The 26,739-nt window shown below is 41.9% G+C and overlaps 1 protein-coding gene and 2 long non-coding RNA genes across 10 annotated transcripts; 1 reads left to right on the forward strand and 2 right to left on the reverse strand.

Annotated features, from left to right (window-relative positions):
• Positions 1-777: 777 nt before the first annotated feature.
• LOC139767961 (uncharacterized) lies at positions 778-6,565 on the forward strand. The gene is made up of 4 exons (XR_011717254.1): positions 778-955; positions 4,603-4,820; positions 4,912-5,218; positions 5,695-6,565. It is a non-coding gene; the product is annotated as an uncharacterized lncRNA (long non-coding RNA).
• Positions 2,585-3,990, reverse strand: LOC139767962 (uncharacterized). The gene is made up of 2 exons (XR_011717255.1): positions 3,847-3,990; positions 2,585-3,205 (listed from the first exon to the last, which is right to left on the reverse strand). It is a non-coding gene; the product is annotated as an uncharacterized lncRNA (long non-coding RNA).
• On the reverse strand, positions 6,397-26,414 carry Dhc64c (dynein heavy chain, cytoplasmic). Of its 8 annotated transcripts, none has more exons than XM_071697706.1 (22): positions 26,171-26,414; positions 23,636-25,248; positions 23,401-23,536; positions 22,958-23,331; positions 22,667-22,702; positions 21,956-22,027; positions 18,488-21,838; positions 18,016-18,410; positions 17,624-17,934; positions 17,450-17,538; positions 17,200-17,229; positions 15,926-17,072; positions 15,346-15,841; positions 14,435-15,050; positions 13,446-14,240; positions 13,143-13,344; positions 11,970-12,168; positions 11,122-11,239; positions 10,662-11,033; positions 7,811-10,573; positions 7,522-7,719; positions 6,397-7,315 (listed from the first exon to the last, which is right to left on the reverse strand). In XM_071697706.1, exons 1-22 carry the CDS (start codon positions 26,412-26,414, stop codon positions 6,881-6,883), a joined length of 13,992 nt encoding a protein of 4,663 aa, XP_071553807.1. In that variant the 3' UTR covers positions 6,397-6,880. The 8 variants fall into 8 exon arrangements, with proteins under 8 accessions (XP_071553807.1, XP_071553808.1, XP_071553811.1 ...); XM_071697707.1 differs by lacking the exon at positions 11,970-12,168 and adding an exon at positions 12,608-12,803; XM_071697710.1 differs by lacking the exon at positions 22,667-22,702.
• Between the last annotated feature and the right edge of the window lie 325 nt (positions 26,415-26,739).

Raw genomic sequence — 26,739 nt, forward strand, 5'->3', positions numbered from 1 at the left:
TTTGTAATGCATAACGCGCTTGCCTAAGAATTGCATTCAAATAAAGTAGATGATAAAAACTTGCGCGGTATGAACCTGACGGTTAAAGACTTTTTTAATAACAGCAGTAAGACTTAGTTTGCTGAACTGGAATAAGTTAGGTATCACAATAAATCATTACCCCTTCCCCTTAGAGTCGATTCTTAAGTGTAAACATAATTATACATTAATGTAACATGTGAAATAAAATTTTTATTGAACTAATGGAAATAATTAACGCGCGTTAAACATATGCGTTTCCATAGGTTACTCCAATCAAGTGCGTGCTTCTTTCAAACGCACGTGTTTGATGCGCAATTTTACACGCGGCAACACGTGCGCGTGTATGGAAACCAGGGGTTTTGCGTTATGCAAAAGTGTGTGCTCCCCGCTTTAGGCTGCGGTCCATTTGATGTTACAAGTGCTTCGAAGCGTTCTTTTTCTTCTTCTTTCTTCATTGAAAGAAAGGAGAAGAAGAATGCTTCGAAGCATTTGTACCATCAAATGGACCGCAGCGCCGCAGCCTTAGGGCCAGCGCACGAACATTGCCGTAGCGTCTTACGCCTTACGTGAGAATCTTGCGTTACGCGACACGCAAGCCAATCTTACGGCAACGCACAAAGAAGAACGTAACGTAATTAGTCTTATGTTACGTACGTTACGTTACTTTTCTTTGTGCGTTGCCGTGAGATTGGCTTGCGTGTCGCGTAACGCAAGATTCTCACGTAAGGCGTAAGACGCTACGGCAATGTTCGTGCGCTGGCCCTATGCCCGGTCTACAATCAGTCGTATGTTGGAGTCGGATGTCGCAACGTAGTCGATGGTCCAATCGACCACTTCTCACTTCTCAGTCGACCACGAGAGTCACGAGGCATTGGAGGCACGAGATCGCTCCCGGCAGTCCCAAGTCCCGGTTTGTCGATGCGGAACGTTAGATGTAAGTTTTCTCGGTCTTTTTTTCCTTCTCTTATTTCGTTCGCGTTAATATAAAATATATCAGGCGAGCGGCAAGGTGGTGTTTTCCACACAGGGAAAAATAGCGTCACTAAGAATAACAGTTAAAACTCATTCTTACATATTTTTTTGCTCGCTAATACACCACGTGCTCGTCGACATTGTATTCGCGTGTAGTACCTACCGCACACTTTTATGCAGTTTTATTCGGTAAACGAACTCCGCAGTGTCCACTGTATGTCAGCAAATTCGATCGGAAATCTCTGGAAAATTGGCGTAAATTGTATGGACTTTGCGTCGCAATATCTCCGCTCGTAGGGCACGTAGCGGAAAATATTATAGGAGATACCCCCCCAAAGTCGACCCCAAGCTATCGATCAAGCCTACTTAGAACTTGATCCGTTTACTCGTTATCGAGATCTCAACATCTTGGGTACTCGCAACCCGTCGCGTCGCGTAAAAGAGTCACGGTCGGTCTCGCTCCGCGTGTACTTGGCACGAGACACTACCGTGTCTCTTGATCTATATAACGCTTCTTGCCACGTGCGTCTCACGTGGCCTCACGCGGCTTCACGTGGCCTCACGCATGAATCCGCCATGATCCCACGTTGAACTTTCCATTCAGGCAATTTGATATCTTCGTTATTATGTGTAACATCATAAAATATTTCATAAAAATTATTACCATACGATATTTTATAAGAATATTTCAAAATTATGTATTAATGTTTAAATATTATGTATAATGTAGTGTTATTACCATTGTCGTGGCAACATTGTTACATCTTTTTCTCAAGTATTATTTTATATAATAATGAATTTTTAGTCTTGTAAATATATGTTGTAAGCAAAATTATTAGTTTCGACGATATGAGGCGGCCCACGCAGCCTGTACCGAAAGTTCAATGTAGGACAGGTGACGTTAAGTATTTTGCCAACATAATCTGACTATCGGCAGACGCAAATCGGCACCCCTGTTGAGCTGGCCCCCTCCACCTTGCAGAAATTAAAAAACAAATAGCGCAAAATTACAAGCTATTTATGAGCTTTCATATCCCGCAGATTAAAAATTTTGAGCTCGTCACACTGAACAGGAATTTAATATTTTTTGTGGGGAGGCTGAGTCAACGTTGACTCAGCCCCCCCACTACTTAAAAATAGAGATATTGAATCGATCTTTGCGGCAGAATTAGGAGCTATTTATGAGGTTTTGAAGTGATATAGTTTCGATTTTTGAGCTCATCCCCTTAACCCCCAAACAACCCTTTAATTGATTCAACTCAACAGAAAAATGTTGAGAAAAATTAAAATATATTGTATCGCGGATATAACTCGTATAGCGTATAAATTCTAAGAATAAACTCTTAAAATACGCGCGTTTCGATTATTGAGCTACAACCCCTTCGCAAGAAAACCACCCCATCTTCCCGGCTTACGAGAGAACTGTACTTAAAATGAATAAAATTAATTATTTTGCGACTAAATATCGTTTACTAATTTATGAGCTTGCAAAATACATGCATTTCGATCATTGAGCTACAACCCCTTCGCAAGAAAACCACCCCATCTTCCCGGCTTAAGAGAGAACTGGACTTAAAATGAATAAAATTAATTATTTTGCGACTAAATATTGTTTACTAATTTATGAGCTCGCAAAATACATGCATTCTGATTATTGAATTGCAATTTCTTTTGTAGGAATATTCTATATTCTTGCTATACGAAAAAATTATAAGTTATACTTATAGAATATTAATTTACATTTTATCTAAATTAATTCTTTAATAGCCCAAAGTATACAATAATTTGTTTACATCGTGTAAATTATAAATAAAAAAAAATTAAATTAATTGCATTAATTTTTTAAATTGCTTTTTTGTGAATTACATCAATACGTGAATTATATTAATATGTGAAATATAAAAGGTAAATTCCGTAGAGAATTTAATCTTAAATTTTAATGTTACTTGCGGAAACCTTTTCTCCGGAAACTTCTGCCTTACCATTTTAAGCGCGATATTAATTCTCTCAACACTGCCTCGTATCGAACAAATCTTATGATCACCATCGCAAGGATGATCGTTGACGTATATACCGACATTTGCCTTCGTTCGAATACTGTGTAAGAAGCTACCGTGACGGCCAATCAATCTGCCTACTAGATGTTGCGGTATAGCGAAGTCATACATTGTTGGTGCGGTACTATCCCTCCTGCATCCGTTAATACTTCCACCTGTAGGAAGAAATGAAAATTTAGAGATAAAAAATACGAGATTCTTCAGAAAATTAGTGCCTGTCACACGTGCATATAGATACAGATCACTTTCAATGCTGGAACAATTTGAGATATTATTTCTAGATGACACGATACAAATCCTCTCACATATTCTCAGTTATAACTTTTTGTAACCAATGTCTCCAAAATTTAAAATAAAAAACTGTAGCAGGTGATGAGACACCGTCGAATTTTAATCAAATAATAATTCATCGATAGGATCTATTGTTGATATTTTCTCTGGTAACCAGTCCATTGCAAATCTGCTGTGAAACTGCACGAAAAGTCGTGCACTAACTTTCGGGCAGATCATGCGTTTTCTATTTCCAACTTTGACTATTTTTCTGTTGGCAGAAACTTGCTCTCGTCGTAGTGCAACAGAATTGTGGAAGATATGTGTATGCATTTACATATAGCAGAATAGTGCCACGTTTCTGCCGGTCGGATCTGTACTCAAAACTCTGCTGCAAATGTGCGTGAAGAGTCTAACGCGATTTGCTGTTATTTTTCTGTTGGGCAGATACTTCCATATTGTTTTCACATTTCTGCTGCATGTTTACTTTTAACAAATAGTATAAAATTTCACAGTAGCTTCTTACAGCAGACTACTGCAATAGTACAGTAAGTACTCGTTCAATCACAGATATTATGCACTTCTGTCGCAATTTTGGACTGTTTTCTTGCGCACTTCTTCGGGACGTATCTGAACTATCAGACTGCCATGGTTACCAGGGTTGTGTCTCTTAAAGAAGACAACGGAGAGGGGGCTCACGTAGAGATGAGTCATACCTGACTAATATAAACTTTATGCAATCTCCATGCACCTCCGAGTATGAGGATAGTTATTTCACTGCCTTTCTCCTCTTGGAACAGGGTCTTGTATAATATATGTATGTACTGCGCCGTTGTCAGCAATTTTCTCCTGTGAAAAAGACACGCAGAAGGTGTAAACGCGAAAACTCTCGCGCGACGCACAACGCGATGGTTGTGTCGTCGTCAAATCCGCGGCCGAAGAGCGAGAGAAGAACGTAGAAAATTAAAAACCGCTCAGAGATCGACCGAGAGCGAGAGCTTACTTTTTACGCGAGCGTTACTTCTGTAGTAACTTACGATAATTCACTCGTTTATGCGGAGTAAATTATCGTAAGTTACTAACTACAGAAATAACACTCGCGTAAACGTAGTAATAGCTAAATTAATTCATTAATCACTTGTATGAATATGTATTATATATATTACCTCTTTAATTTTGACTCTTCCTATAATTTTATTGAAATTCTTGTTATTGATTGATAATTCTTGTTATAATTATTACCTGCTGGCTTCGTTACATTCGTTACATCAACTTTTTACAGGCGCAGATCACGTTCAATGTATTAGAACTTTAATCACCCATGTCGTGGCGTCGCATTAATTTTTAATCATGAAATTTTTGACGACGAAAATCTTGAGCCTCGCGACGGAACGGAAGCTGATTGTCTGAGTATCTCTAAAACTTTAATTAATCTTGGTTTCGAAGTCATCATATGTCAAAATTATACTTACGAAGATATAAAAATAGTATTGAGTAGAAGTAAGCATTTCATCATGGTAACTGAAATATATGTAAAAAGCAGATATACTTATGTAACAAGCAGATAACAAGCAAATTATTATTTTCACAGCTGCCCAATGTGACCACACGGAGCACGACTGCATGGTGATCGTTGTTATGACCCATGGCAACCTTGGAAAGCTCAAGGCTTTTGACAGGGAATACTCTACAAATATTCTCTCGGAATACTTTACGGCGGATAAATGCCTGACCTTGGCAAAAAAAACCAAAAATGATTTTTATTCAAGCTTGTCAAGGCAGTAAAAATGACCCTGGTTTCAATTTGTGCACAGAACCAGATTCATGCTCAGTTGAACCTGAAACACAGCGGATCCCGATTTATGCGGACTTTGTAATTTGTTATTCAAGCTTTCCAGGTATCTACCTTAACAAAATTATATCACCAAATTATGTTACCTAACTCAACCCAAGTGACATGTATTATATATATATATATATTAGATATATATATATATATATATATATATATATATTAGTGTCATTTTGGAGCAACTTTTTTTTTCATTTCACGAATAGCATATATACTTGCAGGAAGGTAAAATAAGATACCTGTTAAAGTTTGAGCCCTTAATATTAATATTAACAGGTCGCTCATCGCGAATTTTTATTTTTTATTTAGTAAGATAGAAAAAATTTTATAACTATCTAACAAACATCAGTAATACAGCATTGCTCCACATAGATTTTTGTAGTAAATTTACCGCTCTACAAAAAAGATCGCAATTGGCGCAATTTGAAGATTTTACATCTTTTTTTTAAATACATGTCACTTTGTTTTGACATTATATTGTATTTATCTAGGACTTCTCTAACTTTGTTGCTGACTTTATAGGTTATAAATCTTGGAGACATCCAAAGAAAGGCTCTTGGTTTGTGCAATCTTTATGCCGAGAATTAAATAAAAATGGCACAAAGTATGATTTGTTAACCCTACTAACATTCATCTGTCGACGAGTTGCATATAATTATGAGTTAACAAGTTTATTTTATGATAATGAGAACAGACTACACATAGAATATCATAAACAAATGCCTTTTACTACATGAACGCTTACAAAATTAATTAAATTTAATCAAAATGGAGTTTACTCAAGAAAATACTGGATACTGAAGAAAACTGCTGGAAAAAACGATTTTCGAATGATCGAACAAGTGTTAGAGCAAGAATATTTAATTGTATGTAATTGATTTAAACTGGTGTAAATATCGCGATTGACACAGATTTTTTCGAAGATATTATTTAAATATTGTTAATATTCAAAAATAATTTTATACACTATTGTGTATATATATATATATATATATATATGTATATACACACATACTTTTATAGTTTAGATATAAATTTATTATTACAATTATTAATAATTTATAAAATTATTTTTTTTGCATGTTTAATTATATTGTATATATATGCGAATATTTGTTATATATATATATACATATATATACACATATATATATATATATATATATATATGATATAAAGAGGATATATACAGTAGCTGTTGAATGATAAATAATGTAAAGAAAATTTTATTATAGTACGACTTTATTAGATGCCATTAAAATGTCGTTTATAATAAACACTATAATATCTTGATACTTACATCTGCAAACATAATGTAATCTTTTATTACAGAAAACTATATTTTAAATCTAAAAATGTATACAATATTAAATAAACTATATATATATTACAACCTCCTGCATGTTAATTCTTATAAATGAATGACGTACATTTAATTATGGTCTATGCGCCGAAAGTATTCGCCTCTAATTGTCACAATCAGCACAAAATCCTTTGGAGAAAGCAATTCAGTGTAAAATATATATTTCTTTAATGTTTTTTATACTTTAGGTTTATAGTAAGTTGCATGTTATTATGCCCTCTTTTCTTTACAAATAATGTAACATGCAGTAATGTGTCGTATATTGTTTTCATTTTATCGTGATAGTACTCTTTGCTTCAGAAGCGGTACAATTTGCTCTAAACGGTTTTAATTCTTAAGCAATTATTAATTCAAAGCAGTGGATGTTAATACAGCGACCCCTCTCTCGTAAAAACTGTGCGGTTCTTGACTAGGAGCGATATTCAAATCGACAGTAAATAGCAATTCGGTACGAGTGCTGTTCAAGTAAACCGGCAGGGACAATTTGCCCTTTCTGATATCCTCCGTAGATGATCGCGCCCATCTTAGCATCGTGACTGGTAAGTCAGTCATGATAGTTGAAGTTAAATACAATTGATTATCTTTACACTGCGCGCCTTGCAGCTTCAAACCAGTAACGGCAAAGGAGCAGTCATCCGTGGCAATGTTATCGCCGTCGCCGATAGTTACGTTCAATTGCAGTTCCTCGAGTGACCAACTATTAGCCTGAGCGATGCATTGCCTGGTCGCAGTGATATAAGCTTCAGGATTCAGCAAACCTCCCAGCCAAACTGGGAAACTCTGAAACGCAATAGCAATCGCTTTATAATTTTGCTGGAATTATTGAGTCGAATCTATTCGGGCGAGTTCAATGAAAAGCAGAGATATTTCTAAAAAATAGTATAATTAAATTAAGTACACTTAAAAAAATAGTATACTGAATTATCATTCAGTGATAAAATATCTGGGACAGTAGAGCAAGGGCAATAATGAAAATCGAAATAAACCTTTATCTCCTTCGCTCCGCCTTGAGAGACCAAACGCGAGACTTCCTGCAGTTGCGAAACCCTGTGGCTAAAATCGGTGATCCATTGTATGACTGTACAACCTCTTGGCACGGTATATCTCCTCCAACCGCCAGGTAGAATACCCTTTACTAACTCAGACAGCATCGTTCTGTGATAATTGGTCTGCTTTTTCTCACCCTGTTAAAAATATATAAAATGCAGTTACTCCAAACGACAAAAGAGTTCCATTTTACATCCAAGAGCAATAAAACAGAAGTAAAATGCTTACTTGACAAATTAATACGACATCCTCCAAGTCATGGATAACGTCTTGAAGTAATTTCGCACCGCTGTTGACTTCCCTCTCAAAGTATCTGTACAACGGATCTTTGATATTCTCGACTGTCCTCTTCAAGGTTGGTAAATTCTTTGGAAGTAATTGTAACCACGTGGAGGCCGAATTATGCAGGGTCCTCATCCAAGATGGTCGACCGTCCGCCTCAGCTTCCCTCGGCGTATCCAGAGACTCCTCATTCGAGTACGCCAGTTCATCCTCGTCCTCCAACTGCTGCATCTTGAGAAGTTTGGAAACCAAGTCGGTTCCTCTTGTGGTTAAAAGCACTTTCTCCGCATTATTCGGCAGGCCGAGCCAGGAAGGTGTCTGTCTATCCGAGAGAGACTCGATCCACTTCAAAAAGTGGTCGCGCCTAGTGCCATCCGGCATGGTGATGTGTCTTTGATTGCCTTGTGCGCCGTCGATATTGGCGACAAGGGCAAAGTCAGCTTCGAATGAGCGTGGAGTGAAGAGCTTGCGCAGGAAAGAAGCCAGGAGACGTTGATCGAAATCGTTGTCAATCTTGCCGCCGTAGATGCACTGAGAGAGAAGAGTCACCAGAGCATCCCAGGGAACTTTTTCCGGCGGTAGGTTCGTCCTGCCCATAGCCGTGGCTTCGATCCACGTGTCCAAAGTGTCACAGGCGACTCTCAGGTCGCTCTCGTTGAATTCGTAGTGCTTGGCCCAGCCCAACGGCGCGTAACGCAGACGTTCCTGCACGATTGCGTGGAACCACGCGAGCAGGAAGTAGAGACGAGCCCTCTCGTTGGGTGCTCGCATCATCCTCGAGGCGGGTACGGTGCTGAACGTACGCAATAAGTTCGCACGTATGCCAGGAGGCGGCTCGAACACGAAGATCCTACCAGCTCTCAATAGATTCACCGGCACTTTAGGATTAATCTCCATTGTTAGAAACAGTCGGAAGCTAGCGTGCGGCTGAAGACTATGCAGCTTCTTTTCTAATTGCACTAACCATTGCGGAGCAAGATGAACGTTCTTCAATAGCACCCATCTGCCGGCCTTCACAGCCATGTTTATAGCCCGATCAGCCTGATTGAATCCTTCCGCCGATCCGATAGCGATGCTGGCTATTTGCTTGCCCAATTCCGCGGCTAGGTCGTCCACTCTGCCCGAAGCGTCGAAGCCCGGCACCGAGCACAATAAAGCTGGCACGGTGGCCTTCAATTGGTCCTCTACGACGGATGCGAAATCGAGCTCAGCCTCCGCGGCCGGCATGAAGGACTCATTGAAAGCCGAAGCCACTACTAGGGACGCGGCTGCGATTACGCGATCCGGTCGAAAAGCTTGTATTATCAGCAACTGATGCATCGCCGTTCCTGTGGGCGACAACGGCTTTTCCTCTTCCCAGAGCTTCGGCACGCACGTCTCGGGTGTGGGCGACTGTAGCCACGCGCCGAATTCCGAGTTCTCCTGAATCTTTTCCGCGAGCTTCTTGAAGGCGGGCAGTCTTATGCTCAGACGCATCATTGCCTCCTGCTGCTCTGAACTGAGATTGGGTACTGGAGGCGCCCGGATGTTAAGCACGCCTTCTTTACCGCGCAAGAAGAACGTGAATTCGCTGTCGTAAGTGGACTCCGAGGGTATGCCCTTCAGGTGAATACGACAGAGCAGCAGAGCGAAAGTCAACCTGTCCGTGTGCAGCATTCCTCGAGCAACTCGTTCGTAACAGACGGCAAAGAGATCGCGCGTGATTTGCGTAAGCCGTAGACCGTAATCCGATATACCGGACAATTTCGGGTTTTGCGACAACACGGACGTGAAGATGTCCAGGAACATCTTCAGCGAATATTGATACAAGAAGTGTACCTGGTTGAGGCTGTCCATTGTGAAGTACATGTTTGAACACGCCTGAGATAGAGGCATATACTGCTGCGAGACCGTCTCGATTTCCGCTATGACCTTGTCTGTCTCCTCTACTTTCTTGCTGATGTCGGCGGCCTCCTGTTTCAGAGTCTCGAGAGTGGTGATTACGGAATCGTCATCGAGGATCTTGCCCTTGGCGTCGTTCAACGCTTGCAGCAGAGACTTTTCGAGTTGTCGCAGCCTCAGATGGAACTCTCCTTGAAGTTTCAGCAGGTCGGATCTCTTCTCATCGATGTCCGGACGTTCGGCCTTCAACACCTGGTTCAAACATTGGCTCTGCAAAGAGCTTCTAGTGACGGTGAAATTAACGAATGTCACGCGTGAACAGATGTCAGGTGGGAATTCCACCGTCGGGTCTCTCGTCGATAAGAAGATGACGAAGGAAGGCGAGAGATCTATATCTTGGTCGCCGAGCGTGATCAGCACGCGTCCACCTGTTCGCCTCAATTCTCGGTTCAACACAGGATTCAATATAGGATCGTAATTCTCCACATCTTGGACCAGGAGGGGATTACCGAATCGTAGAGCACTCTCGAGATTTTTCCTGAACGAGTCGTCCAAGAAACTGGTCTTCGTGATCTTCCGGTCCTTAAACTCGTTCAAAATGAATTCTGTCGCCTGTCCGGATGGATCGATGATCAACGGATATCTGTTGAAGCGTTTCAACATAATAGCATTCTCGGTACAGAGATCGTCGGTCGGCAACGCGTTCGCCTGCCACCTCAAACGCTCGTCCGGATTGGACAGGTATTCCGTTCTCGCGATGTCAGGTCTGAATTGCAAGTTTGCGTGTTGCAGGTGTTGGCACCACGTAGTGAAGAGATTTTGGCGATACTAAAATAAAATACATTTCGTTGTAAATTGACATAACTTAATACTCCGAATGCAAAAGAAAGAAATATTAGGAAGAACAGGAACTCACGTGTTGATCGAAATAGCCAGCATAAGCTAAGAAAGCGGAAGATAATAGAACGTCTCCGATTATCGTAGACATTTGACTCTTAAACGTTTCGCTTGTTGCTTCCCATCGTTCCCTTTCGATGACCAAAGACTTTAATAAAGCGATTGATCTGTCCACCTTGGCTTGCACGCTTTCCAGATCGGCTTTGATGGCTTGCGCCTGTGAGATAAGTTGAGCGTACTCCTCCTTGTATGACGCTATGCTCTGCTCCAGTTGAGCGATCAAATTTTTCACTTCCTCGCCCTTTAGTTTGTTAGTTTCTGCTTGTCGCTCCAAAGAATGGAGCTCATCGCGCAGGGGTTCCACTCGCTTCAACATATCAGCATACTCGATCTGGAAATATATTTATCTTTAAAGTTCATCCTCTTGGAAATTATATGAATAACGTATGCATCTTTTTAAGGTTTCAAACGAAAATTACCTGCGCTATGGCCCATTTTACCATAGGACCACAAGCTAAGCTAGCACGATTCACTTTCTCGAAGTTATAATCAGGGTTGCTCAGATAGCGGCTCTTCATTTTTTCCCTCACTTCATCACTAAATAAAAAATTGGTTAATCTTTTTTGTCTTTAAAATAAAGTAGTTTTTTCACTCTATTTTAATATAACATTTTTGTCATATAAAAATATTTTGTATAATATTTATTTATTTTTTTGATTATCAGAAACTTTTAATTCAGCACAAAACTAGAAACTTACTGCAATTACTATAAGAACAGTACGTATTTCATATATGCTATCATATGTTATCAATATTATAATTTTCAATAAACAAGATTTAGGCACGTTAATGTTAGTGACAAATTAATCGAACATTGTTACCATGCAATAAAAGAATAATAGTAGTTGTATATAACAATCTTTGTCGTTAAAACTTGTTAATATACACGTTGCATGTTTCAAAGCGGTTTCAGAATTGCTTGCCAATCTGGCAATAAAGCGCATTTGTAAGAAATTTGATTATCACAGGTTATTACGATATATTGATTAAATAAGTGTAAAAGACATCGGTTCACTCATTGTAATACTTAAAGAAAATCTCATATTTCCACTATATCCAGAATTCAACAACGCAAAAAAATGAGACCAGCAAACACGTTTGAAGATCGTCGTGAATTTATAAGCTAATATTTTGATCGTAAATGCGGTCAAATATAATCGTACTACAATTTAGCACTAATATTGTACCGTACGCAATATTATCTTAAGTTTGTGACAGCTGATCTCTCTCGATATCGCAAGAAAACAAATAATGAAGGCATGCTTACGTAATGTCCTCGGTACTGAAATTAGAGACAATGGTATTGATAAAATTGTCCCTCATGATGACCGCACGGATAGATTTCCAGTCGCTGGCGTTTTCGCCGAGCAACAAGCAGATAGACTCCAATGCGACCTTCACAATCGCCGGCGGATTCGCCATGGAGCGAACCTCGACTAAATGCTGTTTCTTTATCGATTTCACCGCTGTACGAACAATCAAAGGGGGCATTACATAGTACAAGGAAGAAGATGCGCAGGCATTAGGAAAAGTTATAGTAAAGTTACAAGAAAGAGAATGCTGGTCTTCCTGTGTAGCTGACCTATAGCGTTAGACTTAGGAGAGGCAACATAAGTAACATACATTATATACATGTTACGTCTCATCTTTACATTTGCAAAGAGATATAAACGATCTGATGAAATATTTTCGTCGTTTGCAATATTTTCTTACGAAATATCGTTGTTGTACGATCTCTTTGCAGTTGTAACGACGCGCAGTGACGCTAAGTGAACGTGCTAAAATCGACGTGTATGAGAAGGAGACACATATCAAGTTGTTATGAATTGCAGCTCATGTTCCATGTTAGAACCCCGCGTGCGCGAACGTTGAACATTCAGCAGACCCGGTAGTCGCTCCGCTTACATGATATTCTCCGTATTGAAACTGACGATGGTGGGAATAAAGCTGTCCTTCATTAAAATTGCACGAATCTGCTTCCAATCTGTGGCGTTTTCCTCGAGCAACAAGCATATAGATTCGAGCGCCAGTTTTACGACAGCCGGCGGATTCGCCATGGATCGGATCTCAACGAGATGCTGCCGCTTAATTGCCTTCACGGCTACACTCAATGCAAACGTTTTTCAGCGCAAGGTGCGATTATATCGCAATTTTGAAACGGAAGTGATTCGAAAACGTAAAGTGGATAACAAGAAATGTATAGTATAGTATTGTTTTCATATTTCTTGAATATTATCATAGTAATATTGAGCATAACTCACAATATATCACAATTTAAACAATTAATTAATATTACTATAAGTGCAAAAAAATTCAAGATTGTTTTTTTTTAAATAAAATTTTGAAAAATCGTATGATCATATACTCGATTAATCTTAATAATGCTCGTCGACAAGTTTGTATAATAATGCAATAGAAAAATACCATTAAAGATACATACCATTTTGAGCATCAATAACAGCTGGTTCCACCAGGGCAAGGTCCGCCATGACGTCATCTCTCTTCTGATTTATAGCCACCGTTTGAATAGCCAATTGTTGTTGGATCTCTTGACTCTGCACCTTCTTCTTCTCGGCTTCCTGCTGGTCCTTGACCATCTGTCTTAATTTCGCATTAGCAGCTTCATTCTTAGCTTGCAGCTCCTATGGGAAAACGGGATAATACAGATGTGTCAAAAGTTCCGTTCCATTAAAAGAAAAAAAAAAAAGATAAATGTTTCTCGTGAATTCAGCTTATGTCTCACCTGAGACTTAACAGCTAAGCTCTTCTGCATTTCTTCCACCTGCTCAACTGTTTCGGCGATTTTACTTAAACCGACATTTAGATGCAACTGCTGTTCCTCCAGGTCACTTCTCTTCTCTTGATACAACTTGACGAAGTGATTGATAAAATCTAAGTAATGGCGCGGCGTGATTGCCATTGTTCTGGCACCTCTCTTAGCCAGTCGCGTGTTTGCTTTGTGCAAGGTCTGATGAACGTAAACGCATGCATTTATCACGGCGTCTCTGTGCGTCGGTTGCGGTGGGATCAACGAGCACACGGACGGGAAGAAGTCCGGACACTTCCACGTGGGTCTTTCCAAGTCGACACGATTAGTGAATTCTTTGCCGACCTGGAACAACGCATTGTCCGACCAATCGCCGAACCAATTCAGTACGCATCTGTTGAATAACGCAGGCGATGTCGCTGCGCGATCTTTCAGGCCGTCCGTACTCGGATTCATTGTAAAAACGACGTGCAGATTCTTCATAACTTGGCCGGTGAACCATTTGTACAATTCCTCGTTGGAATCCAGCATTAGACCCTCTCGCTGAGCACCTTCTTTGCATTGCGTCATGAGTGTCGTGTATTCGTCACCCTCGAACAGTCCGGGCACTTCTCCGTTGGCGAGCAACGTGTTCATGCGCTCGAGAAAACCGGAATCCAGCACGTTAGATTCGTCGAGAATAAAAGCTATCTTTTCGTCCTTGCAACCGGATCGTCTCAACACCTGTCGTAAATCTTCATCGAAATCTTCACCGGTGTATTTATTGTGTACCTAATCGGAGATATTGATCGATTAGAAAAATATACTTGAATTGAAGTATTAAATATGGCTGCGTTTTGATATTCACTATACTGAAAATCTATAGTGTACATGACCGTGAACTATAGATTTTCCGTACTGACAGTGAATATGAGAACGCAGTCCATTTGTTATTGAAACAAGTTTATTATCGAAACAGGAATTACCTTAATTTGGAAGATGGACAAGCCATTCATCCATGCAACGAATCTCGACAGAGTAGTCTTACCAGCGCCAGAGACACCAATTAGCAACAAGTGTCCCTGAGGCTGTCGGAAAATTCTGTCAATACGTAGGACATGTTCAAGAACCTCGTCGAAGAGCACCAACGGCACATCCAGCTCTTCCTCGTAGAATACTTTCAACCTTGCCCGAACGTAATCTCTCAGCTCTTCTCTATTCACCGGCACATAGTCCTTTGACAGCCAGTTACTGTACAAGATTGGTCTGGCCAATGCTTTCTCTCTGTCGACCGACATAAAGTGTTTCAGGGCCACGATGTCTATGTTCTTGTTTGTCCAAGCCCTCTCGGATTCCTCCACCAATCTATCTTGGAATAGACGAAGAGCTTCATGGGCCCATAAACGCACCAGACCTTCCACGGAGAGATTGTCAAGCGGTCTAATGGCTTCGCAAATACCGCGCACCCAACGTGTCATTTCACGCGGAGAGTACACATAGTGCGGTTGCATGTCCTGAGTAAATCTCTCCTGGGAGGCCAGATAGAACTCCACCATTGCGTTCGTTAAAGGTTCTGCGTAGCCTCTCAGATTAGGCGTCAATCTATAATTATGCAGAAAGAATTTATCTCATGTTAATTAATATTTGTAGGGCGATGCTTTTGTTACGAAAAAGGGAGACGTATCTCGAGACAATATAATAATTATGCTAAATAAATACAAATAAATGAAATTCTTGCGTGATGAGTGAAAACGATGGACTTGCGATTAGCATGTCCTTTATTTCATATGCGCTTCATTTTTATACGAGATTGAAGATTGTAAACGAAAGAATGTGTGTGTAAAATGAGAATGGTAACTTATATCGAAGACCATATTTCAACAGACAAAATTCTTACCTGAGCATGGCACGCGTGAATGTACCGTAAATCTGCTTGAGCGAGGTTTCTCCAGGATAATCAACGTAAATGACGGGTACATGTCGCAGGAACCTGTGACTGAGAGGTTTCCTGCCGGGGTCTGTAGGTGGATTACAGGCACCTACAAACTGAATTCTTTCCAGAGTGACCCATGCCTGGTCACTGGTTCTATAAAAGCCTTTGTGTTCCACCAACTGCCTCAAGAAAGAGATCACACGTTGCGTCCCATAATTATCCATATCAGGTAAATTGATCTCATCGCAGAACAGAACCAGCCATTTGCCCAACTGCACCGGTGAGAGTACAACGCCGTTTGGCGTTTTACGATATTCGCAATAGTGATCGAATGTTTTGAGTAACAGTTCGGGTGTCGTCGCGGAAGAGAAGTTAAGTCCGACAACTTCCATGTCCGGAAGTGCTCGCAAAGCAGAGAATAATGTCATGGTTTTGCCAGAACCGGGTGGTCCACACAGTACTAAACATAAAAGTAATTTATATTTTTAAATGCATACATAATACAGCAATAATAAATGTGTTTGTTAGATAAGTAATCACTTACCTAGAGGTTTATGCTCAGCCAGCCAAGTGTACAATAGACTCTCGTGCCTCACAGTGTCTAAAGTTGGCACGACAATATCTGGGCTAGCTACCTTATGAGTTTCCACTTCAATTTGAGGAACTTTGTTGCTCCAAGGCAACCACTCGCCATGTATATTTACTTCAAAGTCTATAATAGGTATATTATTTTGAGAAGGTAAAGGTACAGTTGTAATAGATCTAATGAAGTCACCCAAGTCGGATCTAACTTTTAATTTAGCGTCTCCCGCAAAGCTCCATAGAAGCGCGTAAACCAAGCACTTGGGCATGTAACGTTCCAGTTGTTCGCTCGGCAAAGGAAAGTCGATGTGAGAGTGATTATATTGCAGTACATTGCGAACGGCTTGATTTAGCATAGAGAATAAAGAACTGAGAGCTCGCAAGCGCGTGAAGTCCATTATATGTTCCTGCCTCATGGCGTACTCCAAGCATTTCACTACTAAACCGTCAGGTGCGAAGTAACTTTGCATGATGCTGGCGACTTCTCTCTGCACCGATAAAGCAGGTGATAGAGTATCTTCTTTCTCTGAGGCTTTCTTGCCAAGATTATCCTCCTCGCCGTCCTCCAATGGGATATTTCGCAGGCGTAGCATATAGTTTTCGAATATCATTTCCGTTGACAGCACGTCCTCCGAGAACCAAACCATACCGCATCGCGACACGGTAGCCAAGGTAGCGTACTTAAGGTCTTGCACTTCGAACATAACTCTCACGTTCGGCGGTAAGCTCAGGCGTTCACCATTGGGTAAAGTGAGAAGCTTGTTGTCGTCCAACACCGAGTTTAGGTTCTCGACCCATTCCGGGTCGACATCTCCGTCGAATATGATCCATTGCCGCTTGTTGATTTCACCTCTGACGTTATCGATTATCTTCCTCAATATATGCGTGAACAGACCGTCCGTCCATTCGCGCGTATTTGGATCTAACACGCCGTACAACGTTTCTTTGCTGATCGCTTTGGGATCGATCACATGGGCGACACCTTCCACACCTTCGAATCGCTCCAGCGCTTTAAGCAGCACCTTCCAGGCCGTTGTTTTACCAGATCCACTCGGGCCGACCATCATTAATCCATGATTTAAGTTACAAATTTGGTATAATTGAAGTACCTAAATAAATAACATAATAAATAGAAGATTGCAAGAGAAAAATAATTCGCGATGCCGATATAATAAAAGAAAAATATAGAAAATATATTAATAGTTACAGACGTGATTATATTTAGGTTGATCTCACCTTCTCTACCCATGTTTCACCAACCAAATCCTTAGTATGCATAAACAATATGAAAATTAAGTCTTTAAGCATGCTATTAATATATATGTACATATAATACACAAGAAATCCAGTTACTATTTTGCGAATAGAGTAAATATCTTAATTTGTGTTATTGATAGTGCACGAGAAGATAATTAAAATTATAATGAGAATTAGTGTTAAGTATCATTTATTTTTTAAAATCTATTCTATTAGAAAAATGCATTACCTTTTCTTGCCAAGCTCCTCCTTGTTCATCCCCTTCGCCACATACTAGATATTCTTCAGTGCAAACTTTCCTGATCTGATCTTTCAATCCTGGAATAAAATGCATATATTCATATAGAAATTTCCGCGTAACCATCTATTTATAAAGATACGTATTATTACAATAATAATTTACCCTTCATTTCTGCACGCGTGTAATTCACGTTAGGGAATACATCGCTGAGCAAACTGAATAATAATGGGATATCCTCGGCAACCAATTTGGGAACCATCGTCTCGCAAACAGATTGAATAAGTATCTCCTGCTCAGGCAGATTCTCAGCGATCGAGGCTTCATCAATATTGGTTTCACCACGGCTATGCATGCCCTCCTTGATCTTTTGAATACGGTCGCGTTTCACGTTTCCGGCAGAAATCAATACGGATTTAAGGGCACGTAATCCGAAATCGTAATGAGATTGATTAGAAAGTTGTTCATCGCAAAGCCTACGAAAGGAGAATTCAATAACGCAACAGATGATATTTGCTGTACACACACAAGATGCTAATGTGTATTCGAATACATACTTGAAGAATGGCACGATTTTACACGCCAGTTTTTCCGCTGATCGGAAACCTTGACTGAAGAGCATTACTTCGGCAATCAGTTGTCGATCAGGTGTGGTCATGGCAAGCGATCTGAAGAGCTTCTTCAGATTGTCAGGTAGATTGGAACGTCCGGCGTATCCGGGATTCATGGTGATGAATATAGCCATATCGGTGGAGACTTTAACTTGCTTTCCAACCAATTCGACACAGAGAGTCCCTTCTTTCTTGCCTTCCATCTGACTCTTGAGCGCTTCTTGAATCGTCTGCACTTGCTGAGAAACGGCGGATAACATCCGTTCTTCCAAACGATTAAATTCGTCGAAGCAACCCCACGCACCCACTTGACAGAGACCAACAAATATACGACCCATAGCCTGTGAGAAATAATGATAACATAAAGCATATGTTTCTTTTTATCGTTAATATTATCGAGCTCCTTTTTTTTACTCACCTGGAAATCGAATGTCTCATCGCAATTAAATACCAATACGAATCTTCCAAGCTGATGACCTAATGCTTTCACAGATTCAGTCTTTCCTGTACCAGCTGGACCGAATGGCGAACCACCAAGTCGAGCTTCTAATGCTTGCGTCATTGTTAGGTAGCATCTGTCAGTCAACGGTGTCTGCACCAGCCGATCTTGTACACCCAAGTATTCAAATCCATAGAAGAACTTAGCGTTCGCCATATGTATCGTGAGCTGCTGAAGCTCTTCCGTTTGCCTAGGATCGAAGTAGAATCTCATTTCACACAGCCACTCGAAGGCCTTTGGATTCGAAACTCTGTTGGCGACCAATCGTCTGGTAACGGTACGCTTGTGTACAAATTCATTGATCAAATGTTCCAACTTCTTTCTCCTTAAAGGCGGCTGCTCTTGAAGAACAGAGTCTGCCAGAACGTTCAACGTGCTTTCTACCTGTACCAGAACTCTATCCAGCGGGTTTTTGCTCGGGTCTATTTGCGCTTCATGGAGAGCCGCTTCCACATCTTCCGACCATAAGATCTGTGCAGCTAGAACGACTATCTGGGCTTGATAATTATCGCACCACGACATAAACGCCTGCGAATTTATATTGCCGTCTTTAAATTGCTTAATATCTTGCACCGCTTTCGCGAGGCTCGAGGCAAGCGTTACGCGCATTTCTTTCTCCACGAGCGACAACCACTCATTGATCTTGGGATGATCGACTGTAGATACCGGATTCTGGAATATAACTTCTTCACCCTCGCGTGAAGCGACACCGGTGATAACCGTGTTATCCTCATTCAGCAGAATAGCGGCTACGCCGGCAAACATCTTCTTGAAGTGCTTCTGCAGCCTTGCAACATTTTTGCTGTTACCAATAATCTCTAACAAGTCCTCGTCACCGACAAAGTAAAATCGTGGGAAAGAAGTTCGTTCTCTTTCCAAGTACTCGCCCAGTGCCTTCTGTATCTTGCCAAGAAGATCGGCAAGACGTTCGAGCGCCCTTTGAACGCCAGGAATGTTCAAAACGTCTGTAACCATAGGGGATTTGGATACTTTCTTCATCAGTCCCAGGAACTCGGAACTGATACTTTGGAAACGGGATGTCTCCACCGGTAATAACGTCTTGATATCTGCGCTACCGGAGAAGATGCCTTCGAGATAAACCCATCGTCGCTGTACGTCTATCCACACGTCGAACAGAGCGTTAATTCTATTTAACTTTTCTTCCCATGTCAAAGCTTCTTCCTCGAATACCTTGTAATACGGCGATAGCTTCATAGCTGCCACTGAATTGATGTGTTCTTTCACCTTATTGAACAAATCGTCCCAACCACGTATCAGTCTGCATTTATTTTGGTAATTTATCAAGTCCAGCTCATATGTTTGCCATGACTCGCGTACTTGCTTCAAGAACTCCTCGAGTGCCATTTCGCCCTGAGCCACGAGGATAATATCTTTAACTATACCCTCATTTTTCTGAAGATTCACGTCCCAGACTTGGCCGAGAGTAAGCTCGCTCAATACCCAGTTCACTCTGAGCTGCTTCGTCAATTGTTTCCAATGCCGTTCTTTGAGCGCGTCGGATTTCAGTTCTACAATCAGCATGTTCACTTTCGTATAACTCTGTAACATCTTCTTCACGTATTCGTACGACGAGTATTGCCTTAATCTCGCTGGAAGTTCCTTCAATTGCGCCATCATCGTATCCAACTGTTGACGCAACTTCCGCGGTTGTACGGAAAGCCAAGGTTTCTCGCGCGTTTCGTCAATTTGTGCCCATATTCTCGACAGTTCCGACCAAACTCCCCTCAAGTCCTGTAGCTCTTCAAATACCACCTGCATTCTATCCTCGCTAGTCGATATCCCGCCTGGCTCTTGCAATTCCAACGCCTCTTTGGCTTTGGCTACATTATCCCTCTCTTCTTTGAGCCTAGCAAATTTACTCTCGAATAACTGCAGCTGTTGCAAAGCATCGTCCGGTCGCAAATGGCCTTCCACCGGTTTGCCCCTTTCCCAGTCACTGAGGAAGTCGGTGGTTCTTGTTTCAACCGCCTTATCTTCAGCGACGATTTTCATCTGCAGGGATGCCACTTGAGTTTGAATGCTGGTATCCTTGCGTTTGATTATTTCGTTGAACGCACCCCATTCTCCCTCTATATTATCCACGTGCAGCCAAGAAGATGGGAATTGGAATCTCTGACGTTCAAGTATCCTTTGACCTTCGCGATATATGTCTACTTGTTTCTCCCATGCTTTCATCTTGCGTTTCAGGGATTGCACGTATGTTATAAAACCGACTGCATCGGATGTGCTAGCTGCTTCGATGGACTGTTGTTCTAGATCACTCCTGGATTTCGACACCTGGGAGTGAAAGCTCCCCATCTCATTACCCAGAAGCGTTCCGAATTTGCCCAAAGTTTCTTTATGCCACGAATCGTACTTTAGAGACACCTTACTCTGCACTTTTGCAAAATCTATGATCACAGGTCCGAATTCACGTCTCGTGTCCGAAGTATCGAACGTGGTTCTTGTCTTCTTTATGTCATTGAGGCACTTCATCCATAAGTTAATATTTTCGCCCAATTTGCCATAAAGATTGCCCGGCTGCAGATCCCAAAGAGCTTGATAGCGTAGCCATTGGTCGACATAATCTGCAACGTCCCTCATCTTGGATTCAACCGCTTCGTAAGCCGCTTCCAGCGGTTGCTTACCAGCAGGTAATTTCGTAAGCAAATTTCTGTATGTTCCTGATTCAGGTTTATCCAGCCCGACCTGATATCTCGAGCTTTGGAGACGAACCTGCGAAGTAACAATTGCCTGCCAGGCAAATAACTGTTGCATTATCTGGAACCTTGCGTCTTCGATGCTAGGATATAAATACATAGTCTGATTGGTAATTCGGACTTCGTGGATCTGATTTTGAATTTTCGGATCGCCGCCAGGTTTATGCGTCGGTTGCGCGGGAGCGTCCGTGTCCATACTCAGGTCCACTTCCTTTTTGTGACCGGTCAGGGCATCGGTCCACGCTTTTATTCCAGCTTCCAATCTGGCGGCCAAATTTTTCTCCACTTCTTCATCGAGTCTCGCTACCCAGATATGTAAGTTGGAATAATTCTTCAGAGATAGTTCATCTACAGATTTCTGTATCTTGGCTAATATGTCGGCGAACGTGTTTGCGGAATAAGGACACGTTTCAAGAGAGCGAACATCAACATCCAATTGTTCTTCCACAACCAAAAGATCTTCTACTCTTTCTTGGAACGATACGACAGTATCCGATAAACGCTGCACGTATTGATCGAGTTTGTAGCTCTCCCAAACTAGTGCAATACCCTATATAAAGACAATCAATACAGTTATAATATTAGAAACTACACAGTATAAAGAAAGCAAATATAGAATAGCGAATTTAAAAGTTTTATATATTTTATATAAAACGTCTCAGCATACCTCGGAGATCAATGACAAGACATCTTTACGCATACCAGCGACCAAGGGTATGATACTGGCTTTGTCCTCAATCTAAGAAGAGATTTGTTACATTATTTCTTTAAATTTGTAATGTCCGTAATAATTTTGGTACAATTTTACAACATAAATTACAATTCATCATTCAATACCGAACTCAAGAGTATGCATACTTAAAAATTTAATATAGATAATGTACAGTCATGTGATAATTAGTATGTTTATGATGGTTGGTATATTCATATCAAATAGATGAAACAATTATATGTATTATATCGCCTCCAAGCACTTTCCGGACATGCGGATAGCCTCATTTATTGAAATTTATAAATAAATCCATAATTGCACATTTATAATTATATTTTTAAGTATTCGCCTTTATATGAATTTGAAAGTTTAATATAGAACGTATGTGTACATTTTTTCTTGGTGTCCTTTGGAATATTTATTAATTAAAAACTTTATTAATTAAAATTAATAATTAGACCTCCCGCACATCCGTACAAGCCTACATGTATTTGAAACTAATTGATGTAACATTCGTTAAATATATATATATATATAAATCAGTAAAAATTAATTATGTGTTATCTTGCATGACAGATTTATCTACGATAGCTAAGCAGGCAGACAATAATGCATTTGCATATATAGGCCAGATGCATAATTCCTGGAAGCGTCATGTATGACTACCTTTAATGCGGGACAATGGGGACTCCGATTGGTAAGCTAAAAATATTGGAGATCCAAAAAATTAGAGATATCAATTATTCTAACATTTACCCTTCAACACCTGGCACTATTACCCTAGCGTAATCTATCGTTTTGTTCGGACTGTTAAAGCTTTAAAAGTTGCCTATGTCAATTGTAATAATTGATAAAATGCGGAAACACCCAGAAAAAAAAAGAAATCGATTGTTTGCTAAAAAATTGTTTAACTTGTTGATAACGATGACTAGAAAATTATTACCACGATCGTCTTACCTTCTCCAATGTTCTCTCATAAGTTCTGATGCTTTCAATGAGACTGATGGCGAAGGGGTACAGCTGGTTAGCCTGGTGAGCCTTATTCACGATAGGTAGAGGCACGCGAAATCCGAGGTTTCTCAAGTTTCTCACTTCTTTGGATAGCGTAATAATCTCGGGAAGGAAATTCACTTTCAGTTTCAGCACATTGCCGCGTCCCGTTCTCGAACGCACGCTCTCGATCGTGAAGATACGTCCGGTCACACCGAGATTCCGTGCCTGCACCTTGCGCGCCCAGTCATCGAAAATCTCTTGCGTTGACAGTTTCATACGGAAGCTATCCCCGTCGGCTTTCAGTTTTTGACCCTCGATATGACTCTCCCATCCCTTGCCTAAACACACGCATGTAATATTAAGTTGAGAAAATAATTTCTACAGCTCGAGAGAGGTTGGAAGATTACCCAGGACATCCTCGACGCGTTTCAAATACATTGTCAATTGGTAATCGATTTGTTTGACCCATATTATTGATCCAGCTACAGGTGGCAAGTCTCTCACCATGCTCATTCGGCAGCATTTACTTTGCGCATATTGAACCTACAAAAAAATGTTTTCAAAGTCACTAAAATGCATCCATTTGTTTAAAGTGCAAATACGTATGCTAAAGTTAAAGCTATCTTAATGTTTATTTCATACCTTAAACTTTTCGTGCAGCGCCTCAATATCGTCTTTGACTCTCTGTATAAGCTGGGTCTGATATTCCCTGATGGCGCCCCGAATGTGCGGCCGTACGAAGAGCGCGTTAAATCGTGAAAATATCCTGAACATTTCATTCGCGTTCTTGGCCGTGCCCAATTGATCACGGAGATGCGCCGTGATCCGCGCCTCCACGCGCTCGATGCGCTCCTCGTATCTGTGCACAGCGGCATCCCAGGATTCCTGCCCCTCCTTGGTGATGTCCAGACAATCCACTTCTTTCACGTTCTCGTACGCCAAGTTAACTTCGCTGATGGCGTTGGCGTCGGCGGCGTCCAGCGCGAATTCCACCTTCACATTGTCGTTATCGGCGTTCTCCATCGTGGAAGTGTTGCTGCTCTGGCGTACGGTGGGTCTGAGCACGCGGACTATCACCGTTCTCAGCTGCTCGTGCTGTCGTCGGAAGCGGCGCATGTGCTCCATCCTCGACTGCAACTTCTTGTGCGCCGGCAGTACTCTCCATACCATCTTCATGTGCTCGTCGCGCTTCTTCTTCACGACGTCCCTCAGCAGCCCCGTGAGCTTGTCGTACTCGTCGTCCCAGGTGGTGAAGACTTCGAAGCATTGGGCCATGACTTTCTCGAAATCATCGAACGGAATGTGCATCAGACGTCGCGTGCCCAGCACCTTGAGCAACTGTTGCCCCAAGTCCCTTGAGATAGCCTCCACCAATCTCAGCACTCTCTGAATGGGATACTTGGTGCTTCTGATTTTCCTCAAGTGCATGAATATCTGCTGCACGCTGCTGCGTATTCGTTCCAATTCAGTAGCCGACAGCAGATCGTTGATCGGGAAGTCTTTCATCAGTGGATTGTAATCGTTCACGGTGGCCAGCGCCTGCTTCAAACCGGTGTCGGTGTCGAAACTGACGGTGGCGTGGAATCGCTTGCCGTGCTTGAGTATATCGAGCGTCAGGGAAATCTCGATGCTCTCACGCTTCTCCTGAATGCGGTGCAACGCTCTCTCGAGATTCAACCAGAACGATATCTCCTGAAGGGCCGTACCCGATTCCGGATCGCGGTTCAGTTTCGTGACCTTCTGGATCTCCTTTATCCACCTGTTTACGCCGTTCTGCAATTGATTCAGGAACGTTGAGTCCTCGACCTTGTCGCCGAAGTCGGCAACTTTCGGCTTACGACCCTCCTCCTCGCATTGCTTGATAACTTGAGCGACGATCGGATGAACGGGCAACGATATCTCGGGGATATCGATATTCTGCTGCAAATGCAGCAGCCCCATCTCAAGTTCGGCAATCTTCTTCTCCACTAACGGCACCATTTTATCCCCGTCCCGGTGGGCGCGACCCGTTTCCTTAACGTAACTCTTGAAATAGGGCGCCATGGTCTTGCTTATCGCGTGCAAGGTTTCGTACGGCGGCCCGTCGGAGAAAGTGATCAGGCGCACTTGGGAGTGAATGGATTTATCAGCCTCGACGACAATTCCACGCTTCGTTAGAACTAGGGAGGCCATTTTTGGGTTTGAAAAGTGTATCTCGTTCGATATATAATAAGTGGCATTCTCCTTGTCCTCATCTCCCTCGCCGCTGTCTTCCTCTGCAAAGAGAGAACGGTAAATGTAAAGGATTTCACACGCAACGTTCAATTTCTCAATAATTAGATGACGATGACAGGTAGCTTCAGGAAAGAAAGGCGATGAAATATAAAAGGAAAACTGTACATCGATGAAAACTTTTAATTTATCCAATACCTTGTTCATAATGCAAAATAGAGATTCAAATTATTTGAATCGGCTTATGTAAAGTATATTTGAAGTATTTAAAAAATATACAATAAATATAAAATATAAATATACAAGATATATAATATGATTCACCCATACTATATATGTAATACATAGTTTCATTAATTGGCATATAAATAGACGAGGGACGTTTATCGCGCAGGATCATAAATCTGACGGCGGCTGCGTGATAAAGCGCAAACGCGGCGGAATCCGGATTTGTTATCAAACTACGCGTTACCGCTGCGCGTTCGCCAGCGCGTAAATGCAGGCACGCGCTGTGCGAGAAGGAGAAGGTCGACGGGATCGTGGCGAAGATCATGATCATGAGGAACGTATGCCATGCCATGCGTCGCCCACGTCAATCGATGTATGTATGTATACATACGTACCGCCGATACGCGCATATCGATCTCATCGGCTCGAGTAGTCGAGTGAGTCATATTTGGCGGGAGAGCGCGGGGCGTGAACGCACCCGCGATTGATTTTGCGGGACGCGGCTTCCTCCCGTCCGCGTCGCACGTCGCACGGTATGTATGTACATACGTATGTACGTGCGAATGTACCGTTGCACGCACCGTCACCGATCCAAGTTAACGCGCATCCGATAATGGAGGGCCGCGCGCGGCATAGCCGGGCGATTTTCCTCAGGTTGCTGAGGAAAGAGGAGGAAGAGGTAGAGGAGGAGAAGGAGGAGAAAGATGATGAGGAGGATGATCGATCGATCGCGCTCACCTTTGCTCGAGCTCCTCTGCACGTAGAGCGAGCTGACCTGCGAGTCGCCGAGGAACTTGCGAATGCACTCCTGATTGTAGCGGTCGTCGAGCGCCAGGTTGAACCCGGGCGGCACCGTATCCTCGTCCGGCAGCAGCACGGTGACGGCCTTGCGCAGATAGCTGGCGAACGTCGGGAACTCGACGATCGCGACGTTCTGCGACTCCGGGGACGGTTCCCCGGAGCCGTCCAAGGAATCGCCCATGCCGGGTCGGTTTCGGTACCTGCCGCTCGCTCGCTGCCTGGTGGCTGGTGGGATCGTTCTCGGAGGAATGAGGACTGAGGAGTGAGGAGGTGAGGAGTAGTGAGGAGGCGAGCGTGTGTCGCCGGGGGGGTAGAATGAACTGTCAGCGCGACCATGGTGGAAGGTGGAAGTATATATATATATATATAGAAGTCGGCCATATTGAGAGAGAGAATATTAGTTTGCTCATGTATATTCGCCCAGGTGGCGCTTAAAACACTGTTTTAAAGCAAAATACAGGAGTTGGTTATTTATTTTATTATATCAATCATCTGTGTCTCAGTCG

This window comes from Temnothorax nylanderi, unplaced genomic scaffold (assembly GCF_030848795.1).
Source record: "Temnothorax nylanderi isolate EJ_2023f unplaced genomic scaffold, tnyl_v1.0 TNYL_tig0013_pilon, whole genome shotgun sequence".
NCBI lineage: Eukaryota > Metazoa > Arthropoda > Insecta > Hymenoptera > Formicidae > Temnothorax > Temnothorax nylanderi.